Source organism: Euprymna scolopes, chromosome 11, assembly GCF_053919585.1.
Source record: "Euprymna scolopes isolate OS-2025 chromosome 11, ASM5391958v1, whole genome shotgun sequence".
Lineage (NCBI taxonomy): Eukaryota > Metazoa > Mollusca > Cephalopoda > Sepiida > Sepiolidae > Euprymna > Euprymna scolopes.
In genome coordinates, this window is record NC_136492.1 from 17,723,549 (window position 1) to 17,738,352 (window position 14,804).

General features: G+C 32.6%; 1 protein-coding gene and 1 pseudogene across 2 annotated transcripts in view; one reads left to right on the forward strand and one right to left on the reverse strand.

Moving 5' to 3' along the window:
• Window positions 1–14,804, forward strand: part of LOC145287778 (eukaryotic translation initiation factor 4E type 2-like) — a 66,400-nt gene that overhangs the window by 12,771 nt on the left and 38,825 nt on the right. Inside the window, exons 1-2 of one of the 2 annotated variants that reach the window (XM_080135604.1) lie at window positions 4,876–5,294; window positions 9,705–9,783. In XM_080135604.1, the coding sequence (XP_079991730.1) occupies window positions 5,272–5,294; window positions 9,705–9,783 (102 nt within the window). In that variant the 5' untranslated portion in view covers window positions 4,876–5,271. Of the gene's footprint in view, window positions 1–4,875; window positions 5,295–9,704; window positions 9,784–14,804 lie in introns of those variants that run through there. The other variant, XM_080135605.1, reaches the window with a different exon arrangement.
• Window positions 11,376–11,491, reverse strand: LOC145288528 (5S ribosomal RNA; annotated as a pseudogene).

The following is a 14,804-nucleotide window of genomic DNA, read 5'->3' on the forward strand; positions in this document are numbered from 1 at the left end:
CGTATTTATTATTATTATAGAGCTAAATACTCTATTGATTATTATATTGTACCCAATATATAGTAGTGATTTCAAAAGTTTTTTAAAATATGACTTGGGTGCTATCAACTGGAATCGAAATCAAAACATATATCTCTCAGAATCTAACGTTGCAGTTACAAGCAAACAAAGAAAAGAAATAAATAAAAATTCGGGTTGACATTTTTTCTTTTTTTAACCAAAATTTTTATTACGCGTTACTCTCCCAACTCAACACTACTTACGCGTTACTCTCCCAACTCAACACTACTTACGCGTTTCTTTTTCCTCCGACCACATGCCAGCCACAGCCAGCCCATTTTCGTCCTCAACTTTATGCGTCAATTTTCTTCAGTACGCACTCTGCTTCTCTGACCACACAGTTTCTTTTCTCGTTTTTTTTTTTCCTTTATCTTCTCACACACACTTCCTAATTTGCATATGTGCGTTTTTCAACTCCTGCTGCTGCTAATCTCTTTGCAAGCCAGCCATTCTTCACTGCTGCGGATGATACTTTCCCAGATGCTCATATGCACTATGCTGCAAGCGTAGTTTGATAGAAATCCTTTCACGCACACATACACACGTCATTCAACGATATGCAATTAGATGCAACATCTGATGGCAAGAGACTATAAAATTATGTTGATGATGGGTAGCAGGATAACACTACTGTCAAAGGAAAAGTAAGGTGCCTTCTTTCCTCCACTAGTCTGTGGGAAACCCTTGGGCATGGTCAAGAATCCACTTAGCCCTCCGATCAGGGTAATGTGAGGTCATGGAAAGTAGGTGACTGATAGAATATGGAAGCAAACAGAAACAATTCTGTTCATGTTTTGATATTTCATTGTGCTGAGCAGAAGATACCCCTGAGTATACTGGTCAATCAAGATGGCTGCCACAAATCCCAACATAGTGCCCCATAGGGTTGGATCAAATACAATTGTATTTGTATTTCAATTGTATTTAAATACAATTTTAATGTAATTGTATTTGTATTTTAACATCACAAGAAAAAGTAATTTGTATTATGGCATCCAGGAAAATAGTATTTTGTATTTGTATTTATATTTGAGAGAGAGAGAGAGAGAGAGAGAGAGAGAGAGAGAGAGAGAGACTTTCAGAGCTTTAATGATAATAAAATGGAATGCAGACATGATATAGAATGTAATGTAGATGTTAAATTTGGAAGGAAATATTTTTATTTTTATTTTTATTTTGCATATTTTCAGATTTCTTTATTACTTTGAAAAAAAAGTACTTATATTTGTTTTTGTTTAAATCAGTTATTGTATTTTTATTTGTATTTTGAGATTGAAGAATAAAAGTATTTGTATTTGTATTTTTAGACTTAGGAATAAAAGTATTTGAATTTGTATTTCTGGTAACCTAAACGAAAGTATTTGTATTTGTATTTCAATTGTTAAAAGTCAGTATTTGATCCAACCCTAGTGCCCCAGTAGTTGCTGCCCCTGATAGTAGCCCCCTACACCAAAGTAGCAATGCGCCTTGTTTGGGGTGAAAATGTAATAAAAAAAAATTTAAAAAAAAACAATTTAGTAGCAGCTTTGACCTTGTGATCAAAAACCAAGATCGAATGAAACGGAACAAACCGACGAGACTTTGATGATTCTGTTTAGTTCGTATCTTTATAAATTTATGTGGAGAGAGCGAGCGGCACAAATAAATTTGGTGAAATCCTTTGCGGTATCGTGTGCATTTATTCTGCATGAATTATTTTTCGATCTAAATTTAAAAAATTACTTAAAAATAAAAGTTGTTTAAACTATTTTTCGTGTTTTTTTTTTCTTGCGTTTATTCTACGTAAGTAAAAATAAAAGTTGTTTAAATTATTTTCCTTTCAATTTCTTTTCACTTTAGATATGATATGATAACAGTTGTTTCATTTTTGCCTCGGTTTTGTTTCATTCGATGATAGTTTTTTTTTCCTATTTATTGTATTTTCACCCCAAATAAGGCACATTGCCACTTTGTTGTAGGAGGTTACTATCAGGTACATAAGCATCAGGGGTACTGTGTAGGGAGTTGGGCAGCAAGATGTCGGTTCACATTACACTTGAACTTCTGCATGTCAGTACAGTTGGGGAAGCAGGGACCCGGAAGGGAATTCCAAAGTCTAGCGGTTCTGGGGAAGAAACTACTGGAGTAAAAGACTCTCTTACATCTAGGGATCTCAACTGTGAAAGGGTGAGATTTTGCTGCTTGTCGGGTTTATCGGGGGTATTTACGTCGAGGGGGCACAAGTGCTTGCAGTTCGTCAGAGCATTCACCGTTAAAGTACTTGTAGAACAGGCAGAGGGATGCAACATTTCATCGATGGGACAGAGGCTGAAGCTTAGATGACAGTTCAGGACCTATCAGGTTGGCGATTCTCTTTTGAACCTTGTCTAGGAGTGAGAGACTAGTGGCAGATGCACCAGCCCAAATATACTCCATACATGGGCGAATGGTGGCCTTATAGAGGTATAGGATACTTTCGGGCGTTAATAGCTTTCTAGCACGGAAGAGAGAACCCACCTTCTTCACAGCGGTCCTTATTTCTATCATAAAATCAAGGCTGCTATTTGCTCTATGAAATTGCGGGTATCCGCCGTCTTGATTTTTACTCATTCAATGTTTACACATTTTAATCGTGCATTCCTGAAGTTTAGATGAGTAAAATGAATTAACTTTTTACTCGAAATGACTCCTCATGTAATAATGTTTACGATAGGAAACATTTTGAATGCATACACAGACTTATTTTCTTACATCACCCTCAAACCTATGGCAGTTACTTTCTCGTGGATTAATGCCCCCTTGCTGACTGATTCGACCACACACTGACCAGTCAGCTACCAGAGCATATTAATCCTGTGTCCCTTAGTGGACTATTTACTGCTGTCTGGAACTCCTATTAGAGACTAACCTACTTGTCCTCTGCCTTAGCTGAAAAAACTTGGGCATTTTCTACTCCTAGAAAAAGGTTAAGAGAATCGGTAATGTCACTAAATAGCCAGCAAAGGAGCCCCGACCACTAAAGAACACGGACTTCTCTCCTCTCGCTCTCTGTCCACTGAATCCCCCAGGCTGTGACTACCCCACTGAAGACATCCACTGGACAGCCTAAGGACACTTAAAGTTTTCTGCTTCCAGACAGTAGAACACCCGAGGACTTTCTGTTCCTTTTTCTTTTCTTTCACCTCGGACGCAGTCCTTCTTAATGCGAAATAAACCTTTTTCGTTGTTTTGTTATAAAAAAAAAAGAAGTGTAATTATTCTGTGCCTTTTGTATTTATTCATCTTTTATTCGGGGTTTGTGAACTCACGCATAAAACAACTTATAAACCCTATTTAGTGAGATTACTGAGGGGTAGAAAACGCCCCTTTTTTTTTCCAGCTAAGGCAGACGACAAGTAGATCAGTCTCTAATGGGGGATGGTGCTCTAAAGTGAAGACAATAAATGCATTTTCCCTTTTAAGGTGTTTTGATTAAATTAAAACACGAGGTACCTCCAAAAGTCGCCATAGAATTACCCCCCCATATGTAAAACGATGTAACTTTATTATAAATTAATATTATCAGTATAACTTTTGTATCATTTAAAAGAAGAAGGGCAAAATAAACTAGTAATAATTTTTTTAAAATTTTTTTATCGAATGAAAATAATGAAATTGCGAGACGAAAATCGTGTTTACATAATTGGTGCTTTAAAATAACATTCCTAGGTAGTAAGCATTTTGAACGTGAAAACATACCCATGTTTAATAAATCTAGTAAAAATCAACTAATGGTCAGATTTTTGTGGAATTTTCGATACATATCCATTTTAGAATGAAATTACATATAAAGTGCACTTTCCGTAAAATATACAAGGGAAAATATTTTTTTTAGTGCGTGTCCCCCACCCTCCAATATTTATTTTTTGAAATTTGAACAAAATATTAAATATATTTTGTTCAAATTTCTATCGACATTTCTATTTATTATGAAACATAAGAGTTCAAATAAATAAAACATATTTATTTTTTTAAATTTAAATACACATATTGAACATAAAAAATTACCTTGAAGTTGCAATTTAAAAAATGATAAAAATTTAAAATTATGTTTTTTAATAGCGGTTTATTTTTTTCGAATTAATATATACTATAATCAGTTGAATTGCCAAGAAAAAGAAACTTCCTAAAAATTAATTGTTAAAAGATTAAAACGATTAAAATTCCATTATTTCCAAATGTTCCGTTAACAACATAGATTTTTAATTGTGTTTAAATTTTTTTTTAATATTAAGTTTTAATATAAACATGACTCTTGTCAGTTATTTTATCGCCAGATTAAAACCAATTTGAAAATATTATTGCACAAATATTAAGCATTTTGTAGCTCCTCCCCTCATATTTTGTATGTCTTTTTACCGAATAAAATATGGAACCCGGTAAGTAACCAAATGAACATTCAGTAAAACCGTATTTCATATTTAATATACAAATGTTTATAATATTATTAATAGTTAAACTGTGTAAATCTTAAAACCTAACAAAATTATAACAAAGATTAATTATTAATTGCAGTTTGAAGAAGATAAACAAAGGTTCTAAAAAATCATTAAGTCGCTTCTGCTTTTCCATAGTTCGTATAGTTAACACAAATCTGACGTCACGGAAACATGCGGTCCATTTTTCACAATCGTTTGGCAGACCCTATAAAACACCTTAAACAAACAAAAATATTAAGTCGTGGCATTATTGAGTTATCTCCCTTAAGATGATTAACCGGTGGCAATTTGGTAAGGGCAGATAACTTGAGGAACTTCCTGACATTCAAGCTACCTAGCCATATTTTTATTAGTGTTCGTCGTTGTTTTTCTCATCGCCAAATTCATTATAACCGTCCCTAACCAGCAAGCGACAATTGGCATCAACCCAAAAAAAAAAAGACGTACAGTTTCAGGACCAAGCAATAACCCCCTTTTGCTAATTGAAAGTTGGGGTTTTAATTTTTTTTTTTTTTTTTTACCAGCACAGAAAAACTGCACCGTTATTTGCCTTTGTAAAAAAAAAAAAAAAGGGGGAAACTCTTTTTCTTTTTCAGCCTTTATTGAGCCAAAACAAAATAATAAAATTCCACCAACGATCAATTTATTTCCGGCACGTGCGAAATTGACCAAAGTTTAAAAAAAAAAAAAAAAAAAATCTATATATATACATATATCTTTATACGAAAGAGAAGACAAATTAATTTTCTCCATCATGCCAGTTGACGAAATTTCAAGGTTGGAATTTATTGTTTTGCGTGTTTTTGTTGGTTCTTATGTAGAATTCGACTTAATTAATTTAAAAAAAAATAAAAAATAAAAGTACAGCTAAATTTTTATGGTGTACGTACTAGTCACGGAACGAAGATGTCATATTCCAAAAATCATATATTGATCAAGTAGTTTGTTTGTTTTTTAACTAAGAAAAACAAATTTTATTACAAAGCGATCGAGGGGCTATTTTCTTTGATCCGCCATTTTTATAAATAAGAGGAAGACAACTCAATTCGAACTATCGAGATCAAAATCAGTAATGTAATTGATACAGTTTACTCTTGAAGTCCCAAAAAAAGAAAAATGATTTTAAAAATCTACTTTATCAATTTACACAATTTTTGGAGTATGATATCTTCCTTTCGTGACGAGTACGTACATCATAAACAAATTTCTGTATTTTTTTCTGTTAAGTCGAAATCTACATAAAATTTTGTTTCAATGACAATTAAATTTGGTTTATATTATTTAATTATTGGAATTCTGGTACTTATGCTATGCACTTATTGATCCGTGCTGAAATAATAACGTTATTTATTATTTAGAAAGTCATTCTTAACATTGGGACGGGAGGGTGTTGTGTACTTATTCTGTACTTTCATCTAACAATTTAATAAAAACAGATAGCGTAAAACTTTAAACTCTATTTTAAAAAATAGCGTGGATCAAGTGCACTTGCACCGGAATTCTTTTTGAGATGAGTAATTTATATATTTTATTGGGTTTGTATTACTGTACACATAGATTCGAAATGTTGTCAAAAAACAAATATATAACAAATGTTATCAAAGGCAAGATAAATTACTTTTCTATCAAACTAGATATAATTTTCGTGTTTTTATTCAATTTAACATGTTTATTCAACTCGAAAAGCATAGTGTTTACCGATGTATTGGAAAATTCAAAATGGCGGCCGACTCTCTCTTTAACACGGTAAGTTCGAGAAAAGGTGTTATAAATAATAAACTAGACAAAATACTATGAAAAAAATATGTCAAGTTATGTCACGGTAACATATTGAGCGAATTTCTAACAGTATTTTGTCTAGTTTATTATTTATTACACCTTTTTTCCGAACTTACCGTGTTAAAGAGAGAGTCGGCCGCCATTTTGAATTTTCCAATACATCGGTAAACACTGTATGCTTTTCGAGATGAATAAACATGTTGAATTGAATAAAAACACCAAAATTATATCCAGTTTGGTAGAAAAGTAATTTATCTTGCCTTTGATAACATATATTTGTTTTTTGACCACTTTTTCGAATCTGTGTGTACAGTAATACAAACCCACATTTTATTTATTTGCGGACTATTATCCTCATGTTTTTTTTTTTTTTTGAGATTCAGCATTCCTATCCTGTCGCGGTTAATAACCTGACGAAGGCCAGAAGAATATTGGCCGAAACGTCGTGAAACAACTACAGAAAAAAACACACACACTTCTACACTTTATTGCCGAAATTGGAGACGCCATTTTATTTCACGCATCTGCTCTCCAAATCCAGGGGAGACTATGGCCGAAGCATGAAATAAATAAAAATTAAACTGGAGAACGATTGCAGTTAAAAAAAATAAATAAATAAAACAACTTACTTTCCCGTTAAAAAAAAAAAAAACAATCATTTAATTTGTTGATTTTTCAAAGTTGCTTTTAAGAAAAAATGTTTAAAATTATTTGTTCGAAAAAAAAACTATTTTATAAATGTTGCTTTCATTACAAAATTGTTTTATTAAAATTATATATTTTTTTCTTTTTTTACGCAAACTTTTCAATGTTTTTTTCCGGTACTTGTACAGTTTAGTCAAGACATTAAAAAATGAAAATATCGAAAAATTTAAATTGTATGTATCCGTTATGGCACGAAGTTCTCTGGAAAAAAAAATTTCACTAAATTTCATCAAGTAGTTTTTTTTTTTTGTTTGTTTTTTTTTACGGCGAAAAAACAATTTATGATACCGAGCAAAATGTTCGATGTTTAGGAAGAAAATCTAGTATTAGATGGTCAGTGCTTTAACTGGAGTTATCTCCCGTTGGCATTTATAAAATCCAAACAATTTTTTTTTAAATCCAAGATGGCCGCCTTCAACACGCTCTCATAAAAACGTGTTTTTCCGCTTAAAAAAAAACTACTTGATGAAATTAAGTGAAAAAAAATTTTTTTTCGGAGAACGTCGTTCTATAACGGATACATACAATTTAAACTTTTTTCGATATTTTCATTTTTTAATGTCTTGACTAAACTGTAAGCGCTGTTTTCCGAATTATATTTTGATTAATTTTTATACAATAAATGTTTTGGTTTTGTTTTCAAATGGCGCTCGCCCAGTTTAAACCATTAGGTCATTTCATTTTCTGTTTTTAATAAAAAAAAAAAAAAAAAATGTTCCATGAAAAACTTTCCCGTTTTCATTAATTAAATCGAAACATTTCCATTTAAACAATTATGGATATATGTTCTTTTACTTTTTTATAGTTCTTTCCGGAAGTTCAATTTATTTCACACTTCGGCCATAGTTTAAATTTGGAGAGCAGGTGCGTGAAATAAAATGGCGTCGCCAATTTCGGCAATAAAGTGTAGAAGCAAAAGAAAAAAGGGTAATAGTTCGCAAATAAATAAAATATATAAATTTGGTTGGTGTTAGTGCAGAGAGTGATCCGCGCTATTTTTTAAATCGTATTTCCAAGTTTAATTAAAGTTTTTTGTGTTTTTTATTCAATTGTAAGGTTGAAGTATAGAAAAGGTACAAAACACCCTCCCCTCCCCATGTTAGGAATGGCTTTTTAAATAATGTTATCACTCTCTGCACTAGTACCATTTGGTTTAATCGATAATTTGTATTTCTTCAGAATTTGAAACAGAACTAAGTTTTCGGTTCGGTTCAAATTCTGTAGAAACACCAAATACTTTTAATGGAAAACAATACCGTAATAATATAACATGATTATTACGGTATCGTTTGATTATTGGTACTTTAGCAGTTTAATATCTTAAAGCGGTACTTGTACAGTTTAATGAAGACATTTAAAAAAAATGAAAATACCGAGGAAAAAAAAAAAAAAAAAAAAAAAGTTATATTGCACCTATCCGTTATGGAACGAAGTTCTCCGAAAAAAAAATTTCATCAAGTAGGTGTTTTTTTTTTTTTGTTGTTTTTTTACAGCGAAAAAACAATTTGTTATGATACCGAGCAAAAGGTTCGATTTTTTAGGAAGAAAAGCTAGTAATTAAAGATGGGAGTGTCGACGTTTTAAATCGAGTTATTTCCCCGTGGCGTGTTCAAAAAATTCCATAATGGCTGACTTATCGTGTTTTTCCGCTGTAAAAAAAAAACAAAAATAAAAAAAAAATACTCGATCAAATTAAGTGATTTTTTTTTTTTTTTCTCCCCCTCCGGAGATCTTCAGTCCAAAACGGATACGTACAATATAACCTTTTTTCAATATTTTCATTTTTTTAATGTCTTGTTTATAAACTGTACAAGTACCGAAAAAAAAAAAATTTTTTAATTGACTTTTAAGGGGTTTCACTTTCTCCTTATAACATTTTACTTCATTGCTACCTGACTTACTGTCCATTTCTTTACCGACGTGTCACGTGATTAGAACGCTATAACGAGAAAGTGAACCCCCTTAAGTCATTAAATTTTTTTTTTTTTTTTTATATATTTTAGTCTGTAATCTATGACAATAGTCGTAAAAAAAAAAAAAAAAAAAAAAAAAAAAAAAAAAAAAAACAAACTTTTAAAAAAAAAATGGTGAAAAAAAAACCCGCATTTTCAGGGGGTGAGCACTCTCGTACAGGTCCGCCAAAAAAATTTTTTTCTTTGATCTTCCACCTTCCTGCCACCTGTTCTTGTATTTAATCGACTTTTCGTTTTTCATCTCCAATTCGATACGCCATAAGCTGACCTAATGGTTATCATACTTGACTCACTGTCTTTAAGTTTTGGTTTCGATCTCAACCTGTTTTGTTTTTTTTTTGTTTTTTTTTTTTTGTTTTTTATACTTACGATAAGTGAACTGTTTAGAAAAACAATACTTGCATGCACATGTCTCAGTTTCTGTATGAATTAAAATATAATATTCATGCGTATTTTATTACTGGGCAATGTCCGGTGGCCTGCTAGTAACATAATATAATGCATTAAACAAAAATATACTAAAATTAAAAAAAGTAAAACATATCACTTCCTTCAACATGGTTTGAGCCTTTATTACAATCTATAAGCCTTTATTACAATCTATAAGCCTTTATTACAATCTATAAGCCTTTATTACAATCTATAAGCCATCTATGCATGAACCAATATCACGACTGTTGTTGAACATTATATGCCTGCCACATAATGTTTTTATTTATTTCTTTTGCAGCCTGAAAATTGAAGACAGCGAAGATGAAAGTCAGGATAAAGGCTACAAGAATGGTAAAATTCTGGTTAAAAAATGTGTGGTACGTTAAAATTCTTATTTATTAATGCATTTATCTATAAATATAAAAGCGAAAATGTATGTATGTGTGTTCGCTTTTTCTGTATGTTTACAAAAGGCTTTTTTCAGAGAAGCGGTCGCTCGCCTAACAACTTTTCAAAACTTTTTATATCACATGTAAATCATAATATCTCAGAGTTGTCAAGGGAGCTCACCTGTCTATTTAATTTGCTCGACTTCGGGAAGATAAATATTCAACAGTTTTCGCTCGCCGCATGTGGATTAAGCCTTTTCCTATAATTAATTCTGGCGGCATTTTCCGGTTTCCTCCTACCCCCCCGCGTTCCGCAGTAAATGAAATGCTACTCCGCAGTCAACAGTTGACCTCATTAAGTCATTAAAACGTGCACCTGCCAAATCCAAGTAATTAAATAAATTCAAACGCGTTTCCGTTGGTATGTCGCGGTGGTGCAATGGTTAACGTCGCACGCTTTTGTTTTCACTTTAATTTACAATTTTACCTCAAGGGTTCCAGTTCGATCCTCTTACTTACCTACCAAAACATCCCCCCCCCCCCGAGTTTTGATTTACCCAAAACCACACACACTTCCAAGCACCCGGGCAACGCCGGGTACCCCTCGCTAGTATGATTATAAAACTCAGATCAGCTTGCTTGGGCGTTTAAACCGTCCATCCGGTTGGACTTTCGGTTTTAAAAAAATTTGTCTGCTTACCTATTTCATGGCTACTGTCTTAAGTCTGATATTAAAAGCCACTGCTGCTATTCACAAGGTCAACAATATTTTTTGTTTTAACTTATTTTCACGTGTTTTTCTTTACAAATAAATGGAATTTAACCCCGTTGAGTTAAAATAAAATTTAAAAAAAAAAAAAAAAAACTGATTTAAATATACAATATATAACTATAATCATATTTACTGCTTTTAGTAGCGCTCATGGGGATTCTGACGATTTTTTTTTTTTTCAGGCTTTACTTAAAAAATATTTTCTCTTCAAGGAGGGCAGGGAGGTAGAAACTTGGTTTTAGTAGTGTTTTTTTATAGGGCCACATTAATTTTAATTAGTGCTTACAGTAGTGCTCTGGAAGCTTCCTGAGTTTTATTTTTTTTTACTCATCACTTAAAAAAAATGTTTTCTCAAGACAATAAAAGACAGTATAATCTCAAAATCACTTTTTATTTTGAGCATTTTTTATCTTACCCTTTAAGGGTCAACGGGTAGTCTAGTATATTACTATGAGTCAGATTTTGGGGGAAAACTCTTTGTACCTCCCGAGAACTAAAATATCCCAATCATCAATTATATATCATCCACAAGCTTTGGATGTTTCAAAGCAGGTTCCTGTATAATAATACAAATAAATGAGTATGTCAAAGAAAGGGTGAACAAGATGTATTTGAGCAATAATTTGTATAGGAATGGTCGTTCTAGATATTTTAACCCTATTCAGGTTCAACTGGCTTCTTCCAAAGGAGGAAGTTTCATGGGAGTATGAAATTTACAGGTGGTCCCCAGTCGCATGTATATCACCGTTAAAGGAGATGATGAGGTTTGGCTTTTTGCACCTCTTGCAGGGAGGTATCGACATCCTCCTATATACAGCGCCTGGAATTCCCAAATTAGTCACCCATTTTAGTAATAACCAGGCTCAACATTGCTTAACTTCAGTGATCTGACGGGAACCGGTGTATCAATGTGATGCTGTATATGCAAAACATTTTGGTAAGGCATAATTATTTTAGAGGATGGCTGATCAAGAACTTATTTGCATTAAACTTGAAAACGGCCATGCTGGGAGTGTTGGCGTAGTCCTATAATCCAGCCCTGGTGTGCTTTCCACTATGACGGTCGGGTGTCTACAATTGTTTTCTTTTTTTTTTTTTTTCTTTTTTTTTTTTTATTACATTTTAACCCCAAACAAGGCACAGTGCCACTTTGATGTAGAGAGCTATTATCAGGGACATAAGTTTCAGGAATACTATGTAGGGAGTTGAGCAGCAAGATGTCTGTTCACATTACACTTGAATTTCTGCATGTCAGTACAGTTGAGGAAGCAGGAACCCGGAAGGGAATTCCAAAGTGTAGCAGTTCTAGGGAAGAAACTATTAGAGTAGAAAGCTTTCTTACATCTAGGGATCTCTGTGTAGGGGTGAGACTTTGCTGCTTGTCGGGTTTGTCATGGAAATTTACGTCAAGGGGGTACAAGGGTTTGTAGTTCGTCAGAGCATTCACCATTAAAATACTTGTAGAACAGGCAGAGGGATGTAAACATTTCGTCAATGAGACAGAGGTTTAAGCTTAGATGGCAGTTCAGGACCTATCAGGTTGGCGACTCTCTTTTGAACCTTGTCTAGGAGTGAGACTAGTAGCAGATGCACCAGCCCAAATGTGATAACAATACTCCATACATGGACAAATGGTGACCTTGTAGAGATATAGGATACTTTCAGGTGTCAGTAGTTTTCTAGCACGGTAGAGAGAGCCCACGTTCTTCGCAGCAGATTTGGCAATGCTCTTGATGTATCTGTTCTAACTCGTGTTCCCTTTGAATGTTAAGCCGAGGAGTTTGAATTAAGTACTTTCAGGTAATGTATCTTATTATATATTATGACCCCATTCTCTCTACAGACTGGAGTGCTCCCTCTCGGGTTTCCGCCATTAGCTTGTTATGTATTTGCCTCCCAAAAGACGCCATGTTACCTTGCTAATAGTCGATTGTAAGATTGACTATTATTGTTAAGCGAGATGTTTATTTAACAAAGTTATTATGAAAAAAACATTTTTATGATTATCGGTATGAAAATTAGATTGTTTTACAAGGATAAATAATGTTTATAAGTTTTGGAATGCAGTCGAGATCTTAGGAACAGTAAACAAATGAATAGCAGTGTCAAATACATAAACAAAATAGGTCATAAAATACACTTAAATATGATATTTTAATTTGTCCAGATTTTGTATATATTATTATAGTCGTGATTTCAAAAGTTAAAAAAAAAATATTTAGGTGCCATCAGCTAGAATTGAAACCGAAATCAAAGCTGGTGACGTTGCCACTATACCGATGTGACACGCATATGAACCGATTAAAAATATATTAAGATGAATGTACAAAATGTATAACGATTTTTAAAATTTTGACCCCTTAAAAAATAACCTTGGCTATGGCCATAGCCATGATACCTTAGAATGAGATCCTGATGACTTAGCCTTTCATCCATATTGGTTCTTACTCTGGCTAGATAAGAGGTCGGAGAGGCCAGATTTGATTAATCAGCTGGTGCCGGTCTTGCCCTAGTATTAGCAATACACATGAAAAAAATTGAAATGGCTTAAAATATTTCAATATTGGTATATATATATATATAGAAAGAGCTTGATGAGCTAAGAAAGAATCTTTTTAAATTTTTTAAATCCAATTAAAATCAAGGAAGTTATGACTATTTTTATGCCCTGCGTGTTTAGATATTTTCCCCTCTTTAAGACCATGTGCATTTTGTCACATTTTTTGCACTACTTTTTCAGTAAAAATGTTATATTTTTGTTAAAACAAAAGATTAAGCAATGAAATTTACCATATAAGTGTATTTTTGTGCAAGGAATCTGAATATGCTACTGAAAATCTCCAGAAATTAATGGTTTTCAAATAATCTGCAGTAAATACACATAAATATGCTGCGATTGCTTAAAAATGCCATGCATTCATTAAAAGAAAAGTTAAAGAAATCAAAGTTGAATTGTAATGCATTTTATGTGCCAAAAACTGAAATCGAAATTTAGGATTGGTTAAAAATGAATATATTGCAATATTTCTTTGATATTATTGCAGATTAATACCTTCTGTTACCCCTCCCCATCTGACCACCTCTCCAAAATATGTGATTCTACCTTTATAGACAATTGCATGTGAACAACTTGAAAAACTTTAATAAAAGATAAACAAAAATTATTTTAGAATTTAATGTAAAATGATTTCCCATTTTGAATCCTTAGAGCGTTTTAGGGCAGTTAACACTCCCCCTTTTTCCTATGATAGATAAATCCTGGGTGTTTTTTCTGTTTGTTTGTTTTCTAAAAGGCGATTATGCATGGTTTTAAGAGGGTCTTTGTGCAATTATGAGAAGGTGGGGAGGTTGCCACTCTGACTTTGGATTAATGATAGGGCTAAGGAAAATTGTGTTGAACATCCTGAAGACTTGATAGAAACAAAACAAAAACAATTTTAGAATTTAGAGTGGGGTTTGGTTTCACATAAATGTAAAATAATTCACCATTTCAAGACGATCCTAGCATTTTAGGACAGTTGACCAATTTATTTTTTTATGGGAGATTAATCATGTGCACTTTTCTTTAAACATTTTTTACGCTTTTTTTTCTTTTTACGCTTATGAGCTCACAGAGGAAGTTTGTTTAGTGGGGAGCTCTGCCACTTGTACTTAGCGTTATTGTTAAGGCTGAAGGTTTTAGGAGGAGGCTTACCACTCGTACCTAGGATTAGACATAGAATTAAGCGAGTTTTTTAAGAGGGTTTTTGATAGCCATTGTGAAACTTTACAAGAATTATGACACAAAAATAAATGTTATTTAAAAAAGTGACGTCCCTCTAACAGAAAACATGACGCTTGGAAAAATATCAAGTATTTAAATTCTATTTAAATATAAAAAAAGAAGCAAGTTTTTGCTAAAGCTGACAAATTGTTAAAAAATTTTGAATTTATTTTGATTTTTAATTACATTTCATGTCTTTTTCTATAGTTTTTATTTTTTAACTGAGCACCTCCTACAAATATTTGAATATTATTTTTTAATAATCGGGTGGATTAGTTTCCATTCGATAATAATTCACTGAAAACATTTTTTAAACGACGAAAATTAGAAGTGTGTACCATTTGTACACGTGAACCAAAACAATCGTATTTCACATCTTCGCTTGTTCAAATATTAAAAAAATTTACTACTACCCAATTTTAAAAAATATTTGTATGGTTGATAACAAAATAGCTCTAACTAAACATGTAAGAA